At 45.0% G+C, this 26,188-nt stretch overlaps 1 protein-coding gene across 1 annotated transcript in view; it reads left to right on the top strand.

The window, feature by feature from the left end:
• Positions 1-26,188, top strand: part of LOC126210344 (esterase FE4-like) — a 107,174-nt gene that overhangs the window by 24,357 nt on the left and 56,629 nt on the right. The window contains exons 3-4 of the mRNA XM_049939559.1: positions 7,946-8,105; positions 15,817-16,002. Of these exons, the coding sequence (XP_049795516.1) occupies positions 7,946-8,105; positions 15,817-16,002 (346 nt within the window). The remainder of the gene's footprint in view (positions 1-7,945; positions 8,106-15,816; positions 16,003-26,188) is intronic.

Raw genomic sequence — 26,188 nt, forward strand, 5'->3', positions numbered from 1 at the left:
CACGAATAGCTGCTAGCATCTTAGAAGTAGATACCTTAGGGGTTGCGAAGCAACTCAAATCGCTTGATACGGGCAAGTCTTCAGGTCCAGATTGTATACCGATTAGGTTCCTTTCAGATTGCGCTGATACAATAGCTCCCTACTTAGCAATCATATACAACCGCTCGCTCACCGATAGATCTGTACCTACAGATTGGAAAATTGTGCAGGTCGCACCAGTGCTGAAGAAGGGTAGTAGGAGTAATCCATCGAACTACAGACCTATATCATTGACGTCGGTTTGCAGTAGGGTTTTGGAGCATATACTGTATTCAAACATCACCTCGAGGGGAACGATCTATTCATACGTAATCAGCATGGTTTCAGGAAACATCGTTCTTGTGCAACGCAGCTAGCTCTTTATTCGCACGAAGTAATGGCCGCTATCGACAGGGGATCTCAAGTTGATTCCGTATTTCTAGATTTCCGGAAAGCTTTTGACACCGTTCCTCACAAGCGACTTCTAATCAAGCTGCGGGCCTATGGGCTATCACCTCAGTTGTGCGACTGGATTCGTGATTTCCTGTCAGGAAGGTCGCAGTTCGTAGTAATAGACGGCAAATCATGGAGTAAAACTGAAGTGATATCAGGTGTTCCCCAGGGAAGCGTCCTGGGACCTCTGCTGTTCCTGATCTATATAAATGACCTGGGTGACAATCTGAGCAGGTTGTTTGCAGATGATGCTGTAATTTACCGTCTGGTAAGGTCATACGAAGACCAGTATCAGTTGCAAAGCGATTTAGAAAATATTGCTGTATGGTGTGGCAGGTGGCAGTTGACGCTAAATAACGAAAAGAAATCCGTTGGAATTCGATTACTCGATAAATAGTACAATTTTCAAGGCTGTCAATTCAACGAAGTATCTGGGTGTAAAAATTACGAACAACTTCAGTTGGAAAGACCACATAGATAATATTGTGGGGAAGGCGAGCCAAAGGTTGCGTTTCATTGGCAGGCCACTTAGAAGACAACAAGTCCACTAAAGAGACGGCTTACACTACACTCGTTCGTCCTCTGTTAGAATACTGCTGCGCGGTGTGGGATCCTTACCAGATGGGATTGACCGAGGACATCGAAAGGGTGCAAAAAAGGGCAGCTCCTTTTGTATTATCACGTAATAGGGGAGAGAGTGTGGCAGATATGATACGCGAGTTGGGATGGAAGTCATTAAAGCAAAGACGTTTTTCGTCGCGGCGAGATCTATTTACGAAACTTCAGTCACCAACTTTCTCTTCCGAATGCGAAACTATTTTGTTGAGCCCACCCTACATAGGTAGGAATGATCATCAAAATAAAATAAGGGAAATCAGAGCTCGAACAGAAAGGTTTAGGTGTTCGTTTTTCCCACAAGCTGTTCGGGAGTGGAATGGTAGGGAGATAGTATGATTGTGGTTCGATGAACCCTCTGCCAAGCACTTAAATGTGAATTGCAGAGTAATCATGTAGATGTAGATGTATTGGCTTGAGAGAATGTGATGCGTCCATCCGGGAAACTGCTGCTCGTACGGGACGGAGTGTTTCGGCAGTGCAACTGGGGTGTTCAGAATGGTTCAGCGAAGGCACGACAAGATGGGTCAAGTCGCACCACCGACCACCCTCTAGAATATCGACACGGCACTACAGGACGGATCTGCCTCTTCCTCGGCTCTGGCGCAACGGTGGAACACTGTAACACAACATACGCTATCAGGGGTGGACAGTCCAGCGTGGCTAATTACGGCACAGATTACGTGGGCATTGTCGACATCTCTGCCTCCTTTTGCGAATGTGCAGAAACATGTTAGACAGCAATCGTGTATGAAACAATGTCACAGGGGGCGGGAACGGCATCATTTTGAGACGAATCTAGGTTCTGTTTGTTTGAAAATGATGGCCGCATTTTGGTTCGCCACAGACAGAGGGAGCGGCATCACAGTATTGCACAACACATACAGCGCCAAGTCAAGGCCCAGTGGTGTGGGGTGCTGTTGAGTACAACCACAAATCGCAGCTGCTGCGTGTCCAGTACACTCAACCAGCGTGACGTATAACAATGACATCCTGTGACCTGAAGCCATACCCTTTCGGCAGCATACCCCACTTTTCAGCAAGACAATAATGCACGTCCGCATGTTTCTACACGAACACGTGCCTTCTTGGTGTCACAGGATGTCAGCCTTTTGTCCTGGCCCGCCAGATCACCAGACTTGTAGCCAATCGAAAATGTGTGGGATATTGTGAACGACGAGTGCAGTGAAGTGACCCAATGCTAACCACCACAGATGAACTTTGGAACGAGGTGGATGGCTATACCACAGGACGCCATTCCCGCCTATAAGGCGTCGATGCCATCCCGCATGTAACAAGTTATCAGGACTGATGTTGGATCCTGTGCGTACTAGGGAACAAGACACATGCTAAACTGAGGTGTCTGAAATGCTAATAATTGCTGCAGGACATACTAATGTACATGTCCTGTGAATATGAACGTCCTGTCTCTAGTCGTTCAGGGTGCTCTGATTTTTCTGAACTTGAGTGTATTTTATTCATTCTACTCGAAACCCACATCTCGAGTGTTTCAATGTTATCTCTTCCTTTCTTCTCCATTCTGTAGCTTTCACTGCTGTAAAGAAAAACACTCCAGTTTCTTTCTTAATTCCAACCCCAGCTGGCTGCGTAATAAGGGTTTGTTTTTCTGGATAGTTTACTATCGTAATTTTTAATCTTATTTCTGTATACACTGACAGAAACGAAATCACAAATCAAGAAGATGTTATGCGACATAAAAGAAAGTTGGTCGGCGTGTTTCTACATCTAAAAGATGACGTATATTCAAATTTAGCGCCAGTCGCATGTGGCGCTAGTACCACCACTATTAGGATGCAGATAAGGTGTGTCTTAAATACCTGTAGTACCAGTCGTGAGCTTAGCTACCTTAGAGATTAGATGTAGTGAATCGCTGTGAACCAAGAGTGCCCTTAAGACGCCGTTATCAACACCTTATTGAGTTTGAACGATGTCGTGTAATAGGGTTACGTTCCTCCTACGATACTCCAGGAAGACATGGCAAAAATCTAGCCACTGAACAAGACTGCTGCCAGTGGTGGTCACGGTAATGTAGAGTCGCAAGAAGACTGGGCGACGTGGCACTACCGAAAGGGAAGACCAGCGTGTTCGGAACATGGCTCTGGTTCACCGTATCGCATCTGCAGCAGCAATTTGAGCGGCGTTTGCCACCACAGTGACACAACCAACTGTTACAATTCGGTTACTTCAAGCACAGCTCCGAGATAGACACCCTCTAGCGTTCATTCCAATGGCTCCAAAGCACCACCGTTTGCGACTGCAGTGGGTCAAGCGAGAACTCATTGAAGGTCAGGGTGGAGGTCTGTTCTGTTTCCTGATGAAAGCTGGTTCTTATACGGTGCCAGTGATAGCCTTATGTTGGTTAGAATGAGGCCAGTTGAGGACCTGGGGCCAAGGTGTCTGCGTGATAGACACCTGGAGTTATGGTGTGGGGTGCGATTTCGTACGACAGTTTGTTGTTGTGGTCTTCAGTCCTGAGACTGGTTTGATGCAGCTCTCCATGCTACTCTATCCTGTGCAAGCTTCTTCATCTCCCAGTACCTACTGCAACCTACATCCTTCTGAACCTGCTTAGTGTATTCATCCCTTGGTCTCCCTCTACGATTTTTACCCTCCACGCTGCCCTCCAATGCTAAATTTGTGATCCCTTGATGCCTCAGAACATGTCCTACCAACCGGTCCCTTCTTCTTGTCAAGTTGTGCCACAAACTCCTCTTCTCCCCAATTCTATTCAATACCACCTCATTAGTTATGTGATCTACCCACCTTATCTTCAGCATTCTTCTGTAGCACCACATTTCGAGAGCTTCTATTCTCTTCTTGTCCAAACTATTTATCGTCCATGTTTCACTTCCATACATGGCTACACTCCATACAAATACTTTCAGAAACGACTTCCTGACACTTAAATCTATACTCGATGTTAACAAATTTCCCTTGCTCAGGAACGCTCACCATATAGCAAAACTCCTTTACTACTTTAAATGTCTCATTTCCTAATCTAATTCCCTCAGCATCACACGACTTAATTCGACTACATTCCATTATCCTCGTTTTCCTTTGGTTGACGTTCATCGTATATCCTCCTTTCAAGGCAGTATCCATTCCGTTCAACTGCTCTTTCAAGTCCTTTGCTGTCTCTGACAGAATTACAATGTCATCGGCGAACCTCAAAGTTTTTATTTCTTCTCCATGGATTTTAATACCCTTTCCGAATTTTTCTTATGTTCTTATGTTTTCTTATGTATGTTTCGAATGTTTCTTATGCTCAATATACAGATTGAATAACATTGGGGAGAGGCTACAACCCTGTCTCACTCTTTTCCCAACCGCTGCTTCCCTTTCATGTCCCTCGACTCTTATAACTGCCATCTGGTTTCTGTACAAATTGTAAATAGCCTATCGCTCCCTGTGTTTTACCCCTGCCACCTTTAGAATTTGAAAGAGAGTATTCCAGTCAACATTATCAAACCGACAGTAGGAGCGGTCAATGCATATCACAGGCACCACGACGGCAAATCGGCGTCAGTCTTGTGATTGGACATGTTTCGCTGCCATTCCGGGGGATGTCCTATAACAGGATAACACCAGCTCACATACCGCTGTTGTAACCCAAAAGTCCCTACAGGGAGTGACATGCTGCGATGGCCTGCTCGGTCGGCAGATCTGTCTCAAATCGACCACATATGGGGCATCATCAGACGACAACTCCCGCATCATCCGCAAACGGCATTAATTATTTCGAGCAGTTAGTTCATGAGCCCACACGAATAGTAAAACACACTTGACCTCTTAGCAATAAATAATCCTGAGTTAATAACGAGCAGCAAAAAACGATTCAGGGACTAGTCAACACACGGTTGTCGTGTGTTGAATACTGTAATCCCCAAATCCTAGAAAAATAAGCGAAAAATATTCCTATTCATAAAACCAGATAAAAATTCACTTGACGCCTCCCCGAGAGACAATCTCCACTCATTCCAAATTAATAACATGTGTAGACCAGATGTGGCTTATATTCAAAGAAATCGTATCGGCAGCAATTGAGAGATTTATACCAAATAAATTAACGAACGACGGAGCTGATCCTCCTTGGTACACAAAACGGGTTAGAACACTGTTGCAGAAACAACGAAACAAAGATGCCAAATTCAAACAGACACAAAATACCCAAAGATTGGCGATCTTTTACACAAACTCGAAATTTAGCGCGGACTTCAATGCGAGATGCTTGTAATAGTTTTCACAACGAAACTTTGTCTCGAAACCTGGCAGAAAATCCAAAGAGATTCTGGTCATACGTGAAGTCTGTTAGAGGCAAGAAACAATCAATGCCTTCTCTGCGCGATAGCAATGGAGATACTATCGAAGACAGTGCTGCCAAAACAGAGTTATTAAAAACAGCCTTCCGAAATGCCTTCACAAAAGAAGACGAAGTAAATATTCCAGAATTCGCATCGAGAACAGCTGCCAAATTGAGTAACGTAGAAGTAAATATCCTCGGAGTCGTAAAGCAACTTAAATCACTTAACAAAAGCAAGTCTTCTGGTCCAGACTGTATACCAATTAGGTTCCTTTCCGAGTGGGCTGATGCATTAACTCCATACTTAACAACCATTAACAACCGTTCGATCGACAAAAGATCCTTACGCAAACACTGGAAAGTTGCACAGGCCACACCAATATTTAAGAAAGATAGGAGTAATCCACTAAATGACAGGCCCATATCGTTAACGTCGATATGCAGCAGCATTTTAGGATATATATTGTGTTCGAACACACAGTCAACATAGGTTTAGAAAACATCGTTCCTCTGAAACATAACTATCTCTTTATTCATATCAAGAGTTGAGTGCTATTGACAAGGGATTTCAGATCGATTCCGTATTCCTGGATTTCCGGAAGGCTTTTGACACTGTAACACACAAGCTGCTTGTACTGAAATTGCGTGCTTATGGAATATCGTCTCAGTTATGTGACTGGATTTATGATTTCCTTTCAGAGAGGTGACAGTTCGTAGTAATTGAGGGGAGGAACACAGAGAAAATGTTTTGGGGAAGAGTAACCAAAGACTGCGTTTTATTGGCAGGACATTTAGAAAATGTAACAAACCTACTAAGGAGACTGCCTACACTACGCTTGTCCGTCCTCTTTTAGAATACTGCTGTGCGGTGTGGGATCCTTACCAAATAGGACCGACGGAATACATCGAAAATGTTCAAAGAACAGCACGTTTTGTAGTATCGCGAAATATGGGAGAGAATGTCACAGAAATGAAACAGGATTTGGGCTGGAAATCATTAAAATAAAGACGTTTTTCGTTGCGACGGAATCTTCTCTTGAAATTCCAATCACCAACTTTCTCCTCCGAATGGTTGGTTGGTTGGTTGGTTTTGGGGAAGGAGACCAGACAGCGTGGTCATCGGTCTCATCGGATTAGGGAAGGAAGTAGGCCGTGCCCTTTCAGAGGAACCATCCCGGCATTTGCCTGGAGTGATTTAGGGAAATCACGGAAAACCTAAATCAGGATGGCCGGACGCGGGATTGAACCGTCGTCCTCCCGAATGCGAGTCCAGTGTCTAACCACTGCGCCACCTCGCTCGGTCCCTCCGAATGCGAAAATATTTTGCTGACAGCGATCTACTTAGGGAGGAACGATCACCAAGATAAAATATGGGAAATCAGAGCTCGTACGGAAAGATATAGGTGTTCATTCTTTCCGCGCAGTAAACGAAATTGGAATAATAGAGAATTGTGAAGGTGGATCGATGAACCCTCTGCCAGGCACTTAAATGTGATGTAGATGTAACCTTCCCTGTGTTTGTAGCGCATTAATCTTTGTAATATATATGTCTGACTAGTAAGATAAATGAAGATGTGAGAATGATACATGTTTTCCTGTTTGTTATTCTACGATACGTAAAACAAGTATGGAACTCTATCCCACAAACTGACGTCTAGCACCTCTACAACACAGTACATGAACATCTCCATGCTTGTATTCAACATTCTGACTGTTACACCAGATACTAATCTACCAGCATTTCACATTTGCAATGGCTTATCTCGTGCGTACTTTAACCTACGATCTTGCAATGTTAATCACTTAAATATATTGCCTAGACAAAGGTTTTCCCGAAATTTCATTAGCGTAGATTAATTATTTTTGGTGTGGCGATTTTTTTCGGTCAGTGTATAATTGTGGCGTCTGTTCTGTCTGGCATGTCGGACAGAACAGATACCAAACATATATGTAGTAATCTCTGTGAGCATGGACGAATCATGGTAATGTCAGTGCGGATGTACACCTCGTCCGAACTTTTGTGGGATTCAGCCAAAATCTGCTAGGAAAGGGGTTGATGGACAGTGGACGCTACTAGCGAGTCACAAGTTGAAAATTTGAATTGGGTGCTGAGTATGTCCACACAGCCGATGGAGTTAAGGCGACCACTCGCATAAAGAGGGAAATCTGGGTTCGAGACCTGGTCTCGTACCAATTTTCACTTGTCACATGCGGCCAATGTCTTTGTCTCTCTTAAAAACTCAATCTTAATTCCTTTTTACTGCTCGAGTTATCACCATGCGTCCAAAAAACCTGTATTATCCAATCCTCCTCATTTTGCACCTTGTGTTATTTTCGCTAACATATCTTCGTTATCATGTAATTTCATCGTGTAAGTTTTCTTTGTGGTGATTTTCATTCTGTACATTTGCAATCTGTCTTCAAGTCTGGATTAGGTACTCTTGTAATCCATCATCAAGTCCGGATAGTGTTCTTTAAAGAGAGATACTGTTTTATCTCCAAGTAGAACTGTCTGCTACGTTGTGCTTTGTCCACCAGCTGCCGTCAGAGGGCTCCGGTGGTCTGCTGCCGGTGATGTTCATGGTCCACGGAGGAGGGCTGGCCATTTTGTCGGGCAATGAGGACTTCGCTCGTCCAGACTTCCTCGTAGAGAAGGGCGTCGTCTATGTGTCCTTCAACTACCGCCTTGGAGTACTGGGTGAGTACATAAAAACATCCAACTCATTCAAGTTAACGTGAGCTGGTGATATTGTGAGATGAAGAGCTATCGACGATATTTAAATGTCAAAACTTTCCTTGCATACTGATTGTTCCAAGAAATTTCGAGCGAACTGTTGGGTGTCAGTAATTTTCTGCCATGATCTTTAGGCATAGGGTCTTGTGGCCACCTTCAGACGACTAAATCCTGACGTGCCCTATTTAATATCATACACTGTGCAGCCAGGAGTCACTGCAAATGGGTTCCTTCACTGGATGTGTTTTGCTGCAAGTCTGTGTAATGCTGAGAGCGTTCACCACGGTGAAAGCCCGCCCCATCGATGTCGGACCTGAAACGCACGCTAAATTACGTAGGGGATAACAGGTAATTAGGGCTGTGGAAAGGGCCATGGGAGTTGCGGTGGGATTCATTTCACAATTGTAATTTATTATCATTTCGTTCACAAATACACATTTCTAACAATTAAATTCGCTTCGCGACTGAAGGCCTCCAAACAGATGCTTTAGAATAAGTTCAGTTTTGAAAAGACATGACACCCAGTTAAATTCACGAATAAGAGAAATCGTATACATACATGAAATCAGCATGGGGAGCGGCTGAAGGCCGCCGGATTAAATGTGTGTGTGTGTGTGTGTGAAATCTTATGGGACGTAACTGCTAAAGTCATCAGCCCCTAAGCTTACACACTACTTAACCTAAATTATCCTAAGGACAAACACACACACCCATGCCCGAGGGAGGACTCGAACCTCCGCCGGGACCAGCCGCACAGTCCGTGACTGCAGCGCCTTAGACCACTCGGCTAATCCCACGCGGCCCGGATTAAATCTTCAAAATTCCAAATATACTATGATGACCACTGAAGGCAGAAGGCCACAATGTTTTAAGATGCTGATGACCCACAAGGTGCACGGAAAGAGATAAACAAACGCAATAAGATGGCTGAAGGCCGCAAAGTTAAATTCTGCAAATGAAGGAAATATATATTGCAACAGTCGGTAAAACAATACATCAAGTTTAAAAATTTCCTTTTTGCAACACCAACGCCGAAAGCCCCAAAATAACTTGTAAAATCTTTCAGAGGAAATTACAATAACCTTTCAAAAGCAGAAGGCGACAATGTTTGGATTTGAAGGAAACTGAGAACATGTTTCCAGGGCTGAAGGCCCACAAGTAACCTTGCCAAATTAAAAATATAAAATACAGTTAAGTAATAACAACATTAACACAGCCAAAAGGATAGTTAACGGCACTCTGGAGTCTCCAGTGGATCGGTCTGCCTTCCTTCACTTAGGCGAGACAGGTGGTGAGTCCAACTACACTTAATTCGTGCCAACCCAACCAAGGGACAGTCACGGACCGACCAACCAACCGCTTGCTTTCCACGACGAGGTACACGAGAATTCAAGGCCCCAAAAAATTACAAGTATCACTATCCCCAAACAAACGTGTATGTGAACTGAGCTGCCAAAGCTAAACACCATGTTGGGCAGCAACAACAGGTGAAAAGACACTGCCTAAAAATTACGTTAGCGGCCAGGGCAGGTAACCAAAACACTAACGGCCACAAAGCAGAAAATTCCGCTGATGACTATGGGTAAATTAATTTGATCAGTTCCACCTGACGACGGCTATCTCAAACACTTCACTTGTTGGTGCTCACAGGAAACCTCCACAACAACAACGCCGGAACCAACAACGTAATGCTGAAAATCACTTAACCTTCACGTCCTGGGTCGGCGAGCGACGATGCTCGTACCGATCAGACAGCTCCAGACAGACTCCGAGACTGAGCAGAGACCGCCAACGACCCAGTCGACTACGCCGCACGGAGATGTCCTCGGACCAACCGACCGACCAACAATCTACCAAAAGGCTTAAGTGACGCGTGGCGGCAACGGTCGGGCGGGCGATGTCCACGCAGGGCTCACTGTTGATGCAAGCTGGCGACAGGCTGGCCCGGGCTGCGCTCCAGACGCGTTGCAACTGACTGCCAGGGCCCAACTCACGATTCGAACTGCGCCGTGAACTTTCCCCCTCGCACGTTCCGCCTGGTGCCACGACAGATGACAACCGCGAAGTCATAGCAGCCGAGCAAAGATCCTATCAGAGGGGATATATCGATACGCGCTACTATCGCCGATGACGGTCAGGGAAAACAGCAATTCAGTAACGCCAGTAATTTAAATCATCGTGGTGAGATGAAAATACGTTAAAACAGGGTATAAAAATACCAAATGGTGGGAGAGCGAGCCATGCACGGCTCAAGATCGATCATCTTGATACAGCAGAATCCCAGAAGGACACCGGCTGCTCAGAGCTCCAGGTTTTTCTACGGCACGATTCCATGCATTATCAAACTTCAAAGCAGCATCCTGATTACCGTCAGATGGTTGTGTTTCCACTTATTCCATGGTAATGGTGTTCCAAAAGTTTGAAGTATTTGCCGCAGGTATTGCGCGATTGTATTTCATCGCATTACGAGCAGAAATGCAGTGATTTAGAGGGCTGAGACATCTCTGTCCGAAGTCGGGATAGCTGTTGGGGACCTTTGAAGCGTCACTTATCCGCAATGTGTACGTCATTCTTTCGCTCCAGCCTCGGCTGTTGCTCATTCGGCTGCATGTTGGATTGTGGCTGATATTCGTTGAGTGAGCTCATCGGTTGAACTCCCAGGAGAAGGTGTCAGCGATTCTGGAGCCGCGGTGGGTTGCCGGCGAGCTGTGGCGGCCATTACCCAGCTTGAAATGATCTCGCACTGGCTTCCTGAGTGTCCTCGACGCCACTCCAAATTCTACGATAACCCTCGATGTACCTGGTGTCAGTAGTCGTGTGATCGGTTGATCTCCTCCCCATCACTGGTAGGTTTTAGCACCCAAAGGCTCCTGAGTATTGAACAAGGACGTCTAGTCCAAGAAGCCTTTTTGCTGGCAGCAGTGTGCAGTTTGGTGTTGTTGGAAGACAGTCAGTTCCTCCATCAGCAGATCGTAGGGAGGAGCAGCATGAAGCTCATCAGCTGAAGGCCATCATCTATGGCTAGTTCATAGACGGTGCTGGAGAATCTAGGACTGTAATCATGGAATCAAGTTCTGTTACTGTGAATACCATCCATCCCAACGATCAACTCATGATCTGTGCTGGAGGGCTTTGGTAAAGAGAGCTCACAAGAGGCTGTGACACAAGGCTTAGTTCATAATGAACACATGGGTACTCCTTGTTCTGCTTTATTTATTTAGCAGATTGTTAACTGCTATGTCAGTTCCTCGTTATGTGCTCTTGTCAAAGAGATAGTGTTTCTTGCAACATTTCTTACGAGCTAACGAATACACATGTCTCACTTCCTTTGGTTTACGTCACAGTCTCCTTTCTGCCAAATGTGTATCCACACTTCTCAGACTGTGTCATGATGTGTCTACAACCTGACCCACTGGCAACATAATGGCTCCTTTCCGGCTTCTGCCTCTCTCTGGCATGACTTGAGTTTGCCTCTGTCAGTGCGAGTCAGTTTTAATACTTTTTTCTAATTTCTACCCCTCGCTATTCGGTGCAGTAACAGCACTCTCTCACGTTGGATTTGCTGCTTTGGACGAGGCGAGTATGCTGTTGATCACATAAAATGTGATAATGAAAAGTGCAGATTCACTCCTTTTATTACAATTACTAATATACTTGGACACGAGTTGTAAAATCTATAGGAGAACGGGATGCGAGCAGCGCGAAGCATGCTTGCAGTTTGGACATCCTCGAAAGAACAGATACCACATTCACATAAACTAATGGCCATTAAAAGCGCTACACCACGAAGATGACGTGCTACAGACGCGAAATTTAACCGACAGGAAGCCGATGCTGTGATGTGCAAATGATTAGCTTTTCGGAGCATTCACACAAGGTTGGCACCGGTGGCGACACCTACAACGTGCTGACATGACGATAGTTTCCAACCGATTTCTCATACACAAACAGCAGTGGACCGGCGTTGCCTGGTGAAACGTTGTTGTGATGCCTCGTGTAAGGAGGAGAAATGCGTATCATCACGTTTCCGACTTTGATAAAGGTCGGATTGTAGCCTATCGCGATTGCGGTTTATCGTATCGCGACATTGCTGCTTGCGTTGGTCGAGATTCAATGACTGTTAACAGAATATGGAATCGGTGGGTTCAGGAGGGTAATATGGAACGCCATCATGGATCCCAACCGCCTCGTATCACTAGCAGTCGAGATGAGACAGGCATCTTATCCGCATGGCTGTAACGGATCCGCGGTGGTCGTTCGGTTCTAGCGCTGCAGTCCGGAACCGCGGGACTGCTACGGTCGCAGGTTCGAATCCTTCCTCGGGCATGGATGTGTGTGATGTCCTTAGGTTAGTTAGGTTTAAGTAGTTCTAAGTTCTAGGGGACTGATGACCTACGATGTTAAGTCCCATAGTGCTCAGAGCCATTTGAACCAAATTTTTTTTTTTTTTTTTTTTTTTTTTTTTTTTTTTTTTTTTTTTTTTGTAACGGATCGTGCAGCCACGTCTCGAACCCTGAGTCAACAGATAGGGACGTTTGCAAGACAACAACGATCTGCACGAACAGTTCGACGACGTTTGCAGCAGCATGGACTATCAGCTCGGAGACCATGGCTGCGGTTACCCTTGACGCTGCATCACAGACAGGAGCGACTGCGATGGTGTACTCAACGACGAACCAGGGTGCACGAATGGCAACACGTCATTTTTTCGGATGAATCCAGGTTCTACTTACAGCATCATGATGGTCGCATCCGTGTTTGGCGTCACTGCGGTGAACGCACATTGGAAGCGTATATTCGTCATCGCCATACTGGCGTACACCCGGCATGATGGTATGGGGTGCCATTGGTTACACGTCTCGGTCACCTCTTGTTCGCATTCACGGCACTTTGAACAGTGGACGTTACATTTCAGATGTGTTGCGACCCGTGGCTCTACCCTTCATTCGATCCCTGCGAAACCCTACATTTCACCAGGATAATGCACGACCGCATGTAGCAGGTCCTGTACGGGCCTTTCTGGATACAGAAAATGTTCGACTACTGCCCTGGCCAGCACATTCTCCAGATCCCTCACCAATTGAAAACGTCTGGTCAATGGTGGCCGAGCAGCTGGTTCGTCGCAATGCGCGTCACTACTCTTGATGAACTGTGGTATCGTGTTGAAGCTGCATGGGCAGCTGTACCTGTACACGCCATCCAAGCTGTGTTTGACTCAATGCCCGGGCGTATCAAGGCCGTTATTTCGACCAGAGGTGGTTGTTCTGGGTACTGATTTCTCAGGATCTATGCATCCAAATTGCGTGAAAATGTATTCACAAGTCATTTCTAGTATAATATATTTGTCCAATGAATACCCGTTTATCATCTGCATTTCTTCTTGGTGTAGCAATTTTAATTGGCAGTAGTGTAGTTTGCTTTGTATAAGACCTGCTGCACTCACACCAGAATTTTACGAATACCTACCTTGTGAAGCTGTAACTCTTCTTTGACAGAATTTTTGTGGTGGATGGAACATTTAATCTTACATTTTCGGAGTATTCTGCCTACGTTCCCGCAAATATTTCGTCTTGAAGCCCCGCTGTTCATACGTCTGTACTGCTCTCCTTATAAGCTGAGATGAACATCCACTTTCCTGTAAAACAAGTGCCACTAGTAGCCCTGTACATAAATGTGAATACGAGCTGGCTTTCGAAATACCATTGCTCTTTCGTGCACTATGACGCTTGAAAGATGCAGACAACCTTCTTTAATTTTGTTTTTTCGCGTATGGAGTTCAGGCTTAGGAGAAGCTCTGGTAGACAGTGGTAGGTTATTTCTATTTTGAACTGCAATTTCCTTAACCTTTAATATAAAGGAAGTGGAAGGACTTGACCCATACAGTGTCCATTTCATTTCTACATATTTATTTGCATCACAGATAAATCATTAAGAGAATTACAATCATAAATCAGATAATAATTTCTTTAAGAAACGCCATTCAGGCAAACTTTACAAACTGATTGTTATATAAAACCACAAATGAATTAATCTCCTTAAAAACATTTAAAAACCCGCCACTCAGGCCAAATTTTACAAACTGCTTGTTATATGAAACCACAAGCGAATTAATCTCTTTGCAAACATTTAAAAAACCACCACTCGGGCCAAGAAAATCATTTAAAATAAACTGAAAATCAAATAACCAGGAAATCAATTATTATTTCCACGTAGATTGAAAACCGACCCTCCTGGGCGAGATATTTCCAAACAACTTTACAACGTTATAGGCAGTTTGATCAATAATAACCCAGTTATTTCCCCATCAAAACTGACCTACGCCACTAAGGCTGAATTACACCACAATTGTAGAAAACGGTTTCAATTAAGACACATTCTTCTAGAAATCCCTCAAAATTCTTAAGAGAATTATTTAAAACATTTAACCCGGGAAACCTTGCAGAGCCACCACAAGTTTTAGAAAACTGCAGCTTGTACAACAACAGGGAACCTTAATACTCAAACTTATACAGAAAACTACTTCGATAAAATAAAATTGATTTCATTCCTTTAAGTAGAGCCACGTATACGAATAATGCAAACGGAACTGGCTCATTAAAACCCAAGCATCACATGGAACACATTATGTGGGCCTGTAAGGTACCACACGGCAATCTTTAGACACGGAATATAGATCGTTCGGTAAGGCTGCGCACACGTATCAATGTTTTAGACACTTGCCAACTGAAGTAAGGAGCGAAGCACACACTTCATAATAGGCATGAAATATCACATCACCGTCCTTGCAACGCTTTTCTGCCTCAAGAGCAATCATCATTATACTTCACTAACCGTTGGTAGGACTTGAATTACTTAACATGATGCCAGCTGCTGGATCGGTGTGGCGAAGACACCAGACTTTGCTTAGTCCGATAGTAACAGCGTGGTCCTTCACGGCAGCGAGCACATGCGTAGCTTCACGAGGTTGCCGTGAAGCCACAGCGCCGGCCCGCTGTTACTGACCCCAGTACGATCAAGCGCTAACCGCCGCCCGTACTCAGGCACGCCGGGCTCTCTGTCGTCTCTCCAACGTCTCGCTAATACGCGCACTTCCGCGTGCCGTGCCCAACGTTGTTCTCCCCCTTCCACTCGGTACTGCGCGCTATATTCTGAGCCGGCCCAGGCTCCAAACTTCAGCCAGAGGGAGTCGATAGTGCCTAAGCCAAAGATATCCCTGGCGCCAGTCCCGCCATGGCTCAGTCCAAATAAATGAAGCCAAACTGTAAATGTGTCGCCAAAATACCACCAAAATATTGTTGTTTATAAGTTGCTGAGAGAAGTGTTCGCTCTTCAAAATTTTCCATTAGACTGTTCGCCACCAGGTGGGACGAAGAACTCCTCATGACCGTCAGATCGTTCGAAAGAAGTGAAATAAAAAGTATGTTGATGAGCGAGTGAACTCGAAAAGTGCTGTCATGTCAGTCTCAAACACGTTACCGGTGACCTACAGGGAGCACACTAGAGGCTCTTCTGTAAAAAAGAGGCGAGACAGTAATATTGCAAGACGTCCAAGACGATCTGCATTGAGATATGTTGGCAGCCAGTTTTGACATAACCTCAGTTCGCCCCAAATTTTATGGAACGATACGGTCGAGGTTTCAAGCAGCTGTGGTGATTTTTGTGTGTGGCGCTGCAGGCTTCCTGAGCACGGGGGACCGCGTGGTGCCGGGGAACATGGGCTTCAAGGACCAGGTGATGGCGCTGCGCTGGGTCAAGGACAACATCGCCAGCTTCGGCGGAGACCCCGACAACGTCACCATCTTGGGAGTCAGCGCAGGAGGATGGTCCTGCCACTCTCTGGTCTTGTCGCCGTTGACAAAGGGTACGTAAATAGTTGTAACTTGCCTCGGTAGTAATTTTTCCTTCAAGACCCACTCTGTTTAGGAAAATGTTGTTGTTGTGATATTCAGTCCAGAGACTGGTTTGATGCAACTCTCCATGCTACTCTATCCTGTGCAAACTTCTTCATCTCCCAGTACCTACTGCAACCTGCATCCTTCTGAATCTGCTTAGTGTATTCATCTCTTGGTCTCCCTCCACGATTTTTACCCTCCGCGCTGCCCTCCAATACTACATTGGTGATCCCTTGATGCCTCAGACTGTGTCCTACCAACCGATCCCTTCTTCTAGTCAAATTGTGCCACAAATTTCTCTTCTCCCCAATTTTAGTCAAACCTCCTCATTAGTTATGTGATCTACCCATCTAAGCACCACATTTCGAATGTTTCTATTCTCTTTTTGTCTAAACTATTTATCGTCCACGTTTCACTTCCATACAAATACTTTCAGAAAAGACTTCCTGACACTTAAATCTATACTCGATGTTAACAAATTTCTCTTCTTCAGAAACACTTTCCTTGCCATTGCCAGTCTACATTTTATATCCTCTCCACTTGGACCATCATCAGGTATTTTGCTCCCCAAATAGCAAAACTCATTTACTACTTTAAGTGTCTCATTTCCTAATCTAATACCCTCAACATCACCGGACTTAATTCGACTACATTCCATTATGCTCGTTTTGTTTTTGTTGATGTTCATCTTATATCCTCCCTTCAAGACACCATCCATTCCGTTCAACTGCTCTTCCAAGTCCTTTGCTGTCTCTGACAGAATTACAATGTCATCGGCGAACCTCAAAGTTTTTATTTCTTCTCCATGGATTTTAATACCTACTCCGAATTTTTCTTTTGTTTCCTTTAGTGCTTGCTCAATATACAGATTGAATAACATCGGGGATAGGCTACAACCCTGTCTCACTCCCTTCCCAACCACTGCTCCACTTTCATGCCCCTCGACTCTTATAACTGCCATCTGGTTTCTGTACAAATTGTAAATAGCCTTTCGCCCCCTCTATTTTATCCCTGCCACCTTTAGAATTTGAAAGAGAGTAATCCAGTCAACATTGTCAAAAGCTTCCTCTAAGTCTACAAATGCTAGAAACGTAGGTTTGCCTTTCCTTAATTTTTCTTCTAAGATGAGTCGTAGGGACAGTATTGCCTCACGTATTCCAACATTTCTACGGAATACAAACTGATCTTCCTCGAGGTCGGCTGCTATCAGTTTTTCCATTCGTCTGTAAGCAATTCGTGTTTAAGAAAATACCATGCTCAATGAAAAATTGTTTCTAGAAATGTGATGTGCCTATCCCACACTTTGAATGAAAAAGATATCATAGTATGCCAGTCATTCGATTGTTATTTTTCTGTAAGCACTGATTTTTAAAGCAGCAAGTGTATTGTGCGAGAATGCTACAGTATATCGTAGTTCCTAGTTACTTAGCGGCACCAAGCATTCAGTGCCCAAACTACACAAGATTTGTTGCTGTCTGTTCTCGTAAATAGGAAGCAATGCTGAAAAGACGCTTATTTATCCTAGACTTCAATGGATCTGATAACGAACTTGAACTGGAACAGAGGGTAAATAATGCATGGGGATAACAGTGGGAAAAAACACGATGACAGAGAATCTGCGAGTGGTACATACAACTAGCTTCCCTCACAATAGTGTCCATGGACTGATCTAACAACGTCTGCTACATATACTTTTCCAATCACCCACAAATAATAGATATTAGAGACTCGAAATTTTTTCATGTGCCTCAACGTCCGAAGTTGGTTATAGATTGATGAGCCGAAAGTTATGACCACTGTTCGCTGCGAGATTCAGTGGCGCCTGTTGCTATTGCGGACATGAGTACTGCAATTGGAGGAAATCAGCGATCGGTATAAAATGCTAAAAATAAGATAAAACCGTCTCGGTAACGTGTTCAGATTTTTATTCGTTAGCAATGGGTTTCAGCCTTTTCCCCAGACCATCTTCAGGCTTTTCTCCGCTACAATTCCGTAATAATACATCTTCATCATAGAGGGTTGGTGGTGGTTGTTGGGATGTTTAAGGGGGACTAAACAGCTAAGGTCATCAGTCCCCCATTCCAAAAAAAAAAGGCGAGACAAAGTCGCGGATCAGATAAAACCCCAAGGGGGAAGGAGACTCCCCCCCCCCCCATGCACGAAAGAACACAAATTAGGCAACGAACACTACAGAAAAGAAGAGGACAGACGAACACCAGACAAATAAACAGAAGAAACAGAAGAAAAGAAGATGGCCGGGGACTGGTTGACTGACCGCAAAAAAAAGGGAAAGAGGCAACCATGCGACAACACACCAAAACAGCAACAAATATTGAGAGACGCGAGGACAAAAGACACAGAAAGGGAAAGGTGCAGGACCCCCCTAAATGGAACCATAAAAAGGACTACCACGGATAAAATGTAAAACATTGTCAGCCATGGAGGCATCGTCGCATAAAATCAAAGGCAAAGTGCCCGGGAGATTAAAAGACTGCCGGAGGGTGCGCAGTCGAGGACATTCCAATAAAATGTGGGCGACCGTCAGCCGGGACCCACACCGACAGAGGGGGGGATCCTCCTGACGCAAAAGATGGCCGTGCGTCAGGTATGTATGGCCGATGTGGAGCCGACACAGGATAACAGAGTCCCTGCGAGAAGACCGCAGGGAGGAGCGCCACACATCGGTCGTCTCCTTGACAGCCCGCAGTTTATTAGGCGCTGTCATGCCTCGCCACTCAGCAGACCACATCCCAAGCACCTTACGGCGCAACACCAGCTGCTGATCGCGAGCCGTGAGGCCGATCTCCAAAGCTGGGGCGTCGATCGCCCCTTTGGCCAGCCTGTCAACACGTTCGTTCCCCGGGATGCCAACATGACCTGGCGTCCAAACCAAGACCACCGAACGACCAGAACGGGCAATGGCGGAAACAGACTCCTGAATAGGGGACACCAGAGGAGAAGAGGGATAGCAGCGCTCGATGGCCTGAAGGCTGCTCAGGGAGTCACTGCAGATCACGATGGACCTACCTGAGCAGAAACGCATATGCTCAAGAGCGCGCAATATGGCCACCAGCTCTGCAGTAAAAATACTGCAGCCAGCCGGCAAGGAGCGCTGCTCAACATGGGCAGCGTGAGCAAAAGCGTAGGCAGTGCGACCATCAACCAGGGAACCATCAGTGTAGACAGTCTCACAGTCCGAAAATGAGGCGAGGAGCGCAAGAAAACGGCGACGGAGGGCCACAGGCGGAACCGAGTCCTTGGGTCCCTGTGCCAAGTCCAGACGGACGGACGGCCGGGACAAACACCAGGGAGGCGTAGGTGCACGGACCCGGAAGGGAGGCAGAAGAGGGAATGACCCCAGTTCCGACAGCAGGGACTGGACGCGGACAGCTACGGAAAGCCCAGACCTAGGTCGCCGTTCGGGCAGATGGAGGACCGTGACAGGGAAAAGCAGGCGACGATTGGGATGGCCTGGCGAGCAATGCACGTGGACAACATAGTCGGCGAGCAATCTATGGCGGCGGAGGGTTGAAAACATGGCTAAACAACTTCATAAAATATAAGATACGATAATTAAAAAGTACCATACTATGACCATTATGGACGGTGCTGACGGCGGACGGAGCGACATCCGTACAAGTAGGGATGAACTGCTGAATAAGGCAGCTCTAGTCGAGATTATGTACTAGGGGTGTCCAGAAAGTAAGTTCCGATCGGTCGCGAAATAGAAACGACTATGATAATCCGAAAAGCTTTGCACAGATGTATTGGGCAGTGTCTCTAGTATGACCCTAGATAGCATCACGTCGGTCTCCTCATTTCTGAGGTCACAGTAAGCGCGTAAAGATGTCTAGAAAATAGTGTCTCCCGCCAAGTAGGAGGACCTGGTGAGAAATTTCACCTCAAGCTATGCAGCCAACATCACATAACTGTCGTGCGTTTTCTTCTTCAAGACAATTCTCAGCCGCATTCTGTAGTGGCAATGGAGATGCTCCTGCATCGTTCTCAATTGGAAATGTATGATTACCCGCAATACAGCCCGTAATTGTCTCCCTCTGAGTTTCATCTCTGCTCACATGAACCGCTGGCTATGAAGACATTTTGCACAGAAAACGAGCTGTAGGCCAGCGTAGAGAATTGGCGGAATGCCCTGGAGGCAGTCTTCTGTGATGAGGGTATTGGAAAGTTGGTGCAACGCTACGACGAATATCTAACAAGGGGAGGCCGCCAATTGTGAAATTCAGATTCGATTCATACTGCGCATAATAAAAGCTCATGGCCAGAGGTGTAATGTGGCAAAGCACCAAGATGCACTTCTCAGCCGTTGTCGAGAAAATCGACAGTTAAATGTAACCGTTGCGGTGAAATACTCTGTACGATTAATAAATTTCCTCAGCGTCGTGGCGCAGCGGTAAGCACTTGGGTTCGTAATCCGAAGGTCGCCGGATCGAATCTCGCACTATGCAACTTTTTTTTTAGTATTTGTTTTTTTGTAAATCATATATATATATATATATATATATATATATATATATATATATATATATATATATATATATATATATATATATATTTCCCGGCAATCAGTTGCAACAATTATGCATATAATAAGTTGTTGAAAGTCGTTTGTCGTGGAAAAACTGGCGACTTCGAACATCATTATGTTTTCCGCAAACAAAGTTGTATTTCACAAATGTTATTAATTGTCTTCATAATGTTAACCACGTATAGTTAACGGAAGACGTAGAAACGACATTCCGAAACGAATACGTATAGCGTAAGTCAAACGTTCGAATTAGAATAGAGACTCCACGAACACAAATTCGCTGTGGCAGGTATGAAATATAAACTCCGTTACTCGCTCGTTACACTTGAAGGACAGATGTTGAATGGGCCGAAACGAGCCGCCGCATAACAGCGTAGTTGCCTGCTAACTTCGAAAGAAGGTAGATGCGGTCCCTAGCGCAAATTATAACATCGTCGAAAATCAGTGCGGACGGGAGAGCTTTGGTACACCCTGTTAAAAAAACGGAAAAATGGAGGCGGTACAATTGGAGAGCGATCCGCCTTCACCAACGTGCATAAGCAATTCATTAATAGTTTATATATATATATATATATATATATATATATATACAAAAAACTAATAAAAAAATTGCATGGCGCGAGATTCGATCCGGCGACCTTCGGATTACGAACCCGAGCGCTTACCGCTGCGCCACGGCGCTGTAGCAAACTATTAATCGTAGAGACTATTTCACCGTAACGGTTTCTTTTAACTGTCGATTTTCTCGACAACGGCTGAGAAGTGCATCTTGGTGCTTTGCCATATTACACCTCTGGTCATGAGCTTTTATTATGCGCAGTATGAATCGAATCTGAATTTCACAATTGGCGGCCTCCCCTTGTAAGTCTGAATGGCGACTACGTAGAGAAGTAGCTGGAAAGTATAGCTAACTGTTACAAATAAAACAATTCTGATTTTCACTGTGGTTTCCATTTCGCGATCAATCGGAACTTACTTTCTGGACAGCCCTCGTACTACACTGAAGCACCAAAGAAACTGGTATACGCATGCGTATTCAAATACAGAGATACGTAAACAGGCAGAAAACGACGCTACAGTCGGCAACGCCTCTATAAGACAACAAGGCCTGGCGCAGTAGATCGGTTACTGCTGCTACATTGGCAGGTTACCAAGATTTAAGTGAGTCTGAAAGTGGTGTTAGAGCACGAGCGATGGGACACAGCGTATCCGATTCTCCCGTACGACCATTTCACGAGTGTACCGTGAATATCAGAAATCCGGTAAAACGTCAAATCTCCGACATCGCTGAGGCCTGAAAAAGATCCTGCAAGAACGGGACGAACGACAACTGAAGAGAATCGTTCCACGTGACAGAAGTGCGACCCTTCCGTAAACTGCTACAGATTTCAACGCTGGGCCATCAACAAGTGTCAGCGTGCGAACCATTCAACGAAAAGTTCATAGATATGAACTTTCGGAGCCGAAGGCCCACTCGTATGCACTATACAAGTTTTACGCCTCGCCTGGACCCTTCAGCACGACATTGGACTGTTGATGACTGGAATCATGTTGCTCGATCGGACGAGCCTTCTTTCAAATTGTATGGAACGGATGGATGTATACGGATGGATGTGTACGGGTATGGAGACAACCTCATAAACCCATGGACACTGCATGTCAGCTGGTGACTATTCAAGCTGTAATGGTGTGGGCGTGTGCAGTTGGAGTCATATGGGGCCCCTGATACGTCCAGATACGGCTCTGGCAGGTGATACGTAGGTAAGCATTCTGTCTGATGACCTGCGTCCATTAATGTCCATTGGGCATTCCGACGGACTTGGGGAATTCCAGCAGGACAATGCGACACCCCACACGTCCAGACTTGCAACAGAGTGGCTCCGGGAACACTCTTTCGAGTTTAAACACCTCTGCTGGCCACCAACTACCTATTCATGAATATTATTGAGCGTATCTGGGATGTCTTGCAACGTGCTGCTCTGAAGAGGTCTCCAAGCCTTTGTACTCTTACCAATTCATAGTGTCATTTCCCTCCAGCGCTACTTCAGACGATAGTCGAGTCCATGCCACGTCGTGTTGCGGGACTTCCGCGTGCTCGCGAAGGCCCTACATGGTATTAGGCAGGTCTACCAGTTTCTTTGGCTCTTCAGTCTATAAGCTCCGCATATCGCCTACAGCATTACATCATTGAGAACCAATGATTCGGCAGATATGCTACTTTGATTGGTTTAGTCGAATTTATAAGAAAAATGAAAGAAATACAAAATTACATACATAAAATTTTACGTGTCTTATCCAATCATAATAAATTTAAGTAAAAGAAACAAAATGACAGGCATGCTGTAATCGACATTGTGTGCAGACTGCCGCCTATGGGCATTTTTATGTACTCGCTGCAGCAGACAGCTATATTTGGTTGCTATACCAATGACTTGCAGTATCGTTAGATGCTCTGCAGCGAGGCCCACCAGAGATACCATGGCAGATGACGTAACGCTGAGGCGGCAGAGGATGTCTGTTGGCTTGGAAGTTGATCTTCGTGGTTCTGTTTTGGTCGACGGTAGTAGCGAAGACTTACTGCCACAGTTGAAGTATAGAGCGTGTAGCTGGTATAAACCTGGGTATTTTTATATGTGGTACAATTACCTATGTGCTGAGTGTTTTTGTCTGCATAAACGGTCTTCCGTCAAACATGTCACACAATTTACTGCTTGATATTTCGTAATTGCACTACTATGTAGACAGTATCAAAGCTGACCTCCTGTCCAAGTGGACATAAGTAGTAATGGCTTGTTCTTGTCATATGTACTTGGAGGTACTAAACAATCTAAAAACATTCTTCTCGTAATAGCTATAATTACTAAGCTGCAAATGAAGTACTGATGTAATGTTGTCCAGTGCACTGTCCACGTCCACCAAGGAAAGTGTCTGCACTTAAACCTGTTACACCCTATGTAATCGGAGCAGAGTCGAGTGGGAATCATCAATCCGGCGATACAGGCCGAAAACTGGGAAATCCATAGGTATAAGCAACTTTGGAGCAGGGCAGGTGTTAATCGCCCAGCGCCTGAGTCAGGCATCTCAAGAATGGTGTAGCTGGTCGCTGTTTACAAGCTGCTGTCGTTAGACGATAGAGGGTCAAGGACGTTGAAACCATGGCCAGTACTGGACACCCACGCCTCATCGCAGAACGTGGAGTATGGAGAACAGTCCGCTTTGTAAAGCAGGAAACGTGGCAATCTGTGGCATATCTGACAACATAGTCGATGCTGGTGCGGGCACAAATGTTTCCGAGAACGTTGTTCAGCGCACAGTGTCGAACATGGGGCTCTGCAGCAGTTCCCCCTACATGTTTCCGGTTTGACGTAACGACATAGCTAAATACGATTGCAGTGAGCACTGGATCACCGAAAAGGCTGTGGATCAACGGACATGTGTGGCTTGGAATGCTGAATCAAGTTTCTTGTTACATGAGGTCAATGGTCTTATACAGATATGCTGTCTCCAGATGAATGGTTGCTCGAAACATGCACTCCGCTACCGATTTTATTTGATGGAAGCGGTGTTATGCCACAGGGAACATTCACGACTCCCATGGAGTCTCTTTGGGAATCTAAGATGGAAGACAGATGTCGATTATGTGACCATTGCTGCAGATCACCTGAATCTACATGAGCTCGATGGCCTTATACAGATATGCCGTCTCCAGATCGATGGTTGCTCAAAACATGCACTGCGCCACCGATGCTGGTTGGTGGAAGCCGTATTGTGCCACGGGGAACATTCACCTGGACTTCCATAGTGCTTCTTGAGGGAATCTAAGATATTAAATGAAACAACAAGTTCACTGTTACCATTCACCGTTTTATTTATTTCCACGACGCGTTTCGAAGTTTTAAACCTCCATCATCGGGTGGATTTACATTAGTAAGTATTACATTTGCGTGTGTGTTGTGTTACGATTTTTGGAGGAACTTGTGGCACTGCCTAGTGGAGAAACGAGACACTATTTCAGAATATGGTTTAGGATAACTTTTGACGAAAAATTAAACTGATATCTAATGGTAAACATTAAATAAGTAAACTACAGTACCTTCAGTGATCACAGGTTCCTTTTGCTGTCGTAACACATCACATGTATACTGCCAAATTTGTAAACAAATATGGCGTCTGGAATCAGCTGGGTGCAAAGTTCGTATAGCAGGAGTGAAGACACAATCGCAAAGTGCAAAGAATATACATCATAACAATATTATTACAGAATAATTGCTTTAAGCATTTGGCGGTGTTTGTTTTGAGGTGTCAAATATATGTGTGTGTACTTCAGGTGGTATATAAATCCAATTCTGACAAGTTAAAACAGCAAACATTCGTACTCGTTTATACAATCAGGTGAAATGTTAAAATGGCTTAAACTTCATACTTATTGATAACAATTAGGTGAAATGTCACAGACTATAATTACAATGATCATATTGGCTACAACAGTAAAATCATACATACATTACACTCTTTGATTGGTGTTAATAAACAGATGTGAAGTGAGAGGCTGGAGGCAGAAGGAGAGACATGTTGCATATATTAGCTGCCTAAAGGTTGGGGTAATACATTGGTTAATGCTATAAAATATGCAGATAGATATACATTTGTGCCAGTAGTTGATGTACATACAGTTTTAAGCCACCCGATGATGGAGGTTTAAACCTTCGAAACGCGTCGTGGAAATAAATAAAACGGTGACTGGTAACAGTGAACTTGTTGTTTCATTTAATGTCAGTAACAGTCACGGTAAAGCCTAACCTAAAAATGTTCGCATTTAAAGAATCTAAGATAGAATGACAGCTGTGGATTATTTGCCCGGTCCTGCAGATCAGCTGAATCTACATGAGTTCGATGGCCTTACACAGATATGCTGGCTCCTGATGAATGGTTGCTCTAAGCGGTTCAAATGACTCTAAGCACTATGGAATTTAACATCTGAGGTCATCAGTCCACTAGAACTTAGAACTACTTAAACCTAACTAAGGACATCACACACACATCCATGCCCGAGGCAAGATTCGAACCTGCGACTGTAGCAGCAGCGCGGTTCTGGACTGAAGCGCCTAGAACCGCTCGGCTACAGCCACATGGTTCCTTTGAAAGGGCACGAGGATTTCCTTCCTCATCCTTGACCTAATCCGACTTTGTGCTCCGTCTCTAATGACATCGACGTCGACGGGACGTTAAGCCCAATCTTCCTTTTCTCAAGTGCGGTGCCGTGGTTTCCAACAGCTGCAGCAGTACAACTATGAGAAGCTGTAGAGATCTGATACTTGGCCCAGCAACAAAACTGGGACCACTGTTGTGAGTCTTGAAAAGCCTGCAGCTCACGTTGACAGGCCGAGGCCATTGTGTATCCATTTCTCTCAGCCTGCGTGCATTACCAACTGACCAACAAAACGCATATTACGAAGATTCACTGCACCTTGGTTTCTAAATGGTACTTTATTCACAAACAAAATCTTGCTTAGAAATGCAGCATCACTTTGCACTTTTTGTAGACACCATTCAGATTGAAACTTCCTGGCAGACTAAAACTGTGTGCCAGACCGAGAGTCGAACTCGGG

The sequence above is a fragment of the Schistocerca nitens genome, chromosome 10 (assembly GCF_023898315.1).
Source record: "Schistocerca nitens isolate TAMUIC-IGC-003100 chromosome 10, iqSchNite1.1, whole genome shotgun sequence".
Lineage (NCBI taxonomy): Eukaryota > Metazoa > Arthropoda > Insecta > Orthoptera > Acrididae > Schistocerca > Schistocerca nitens.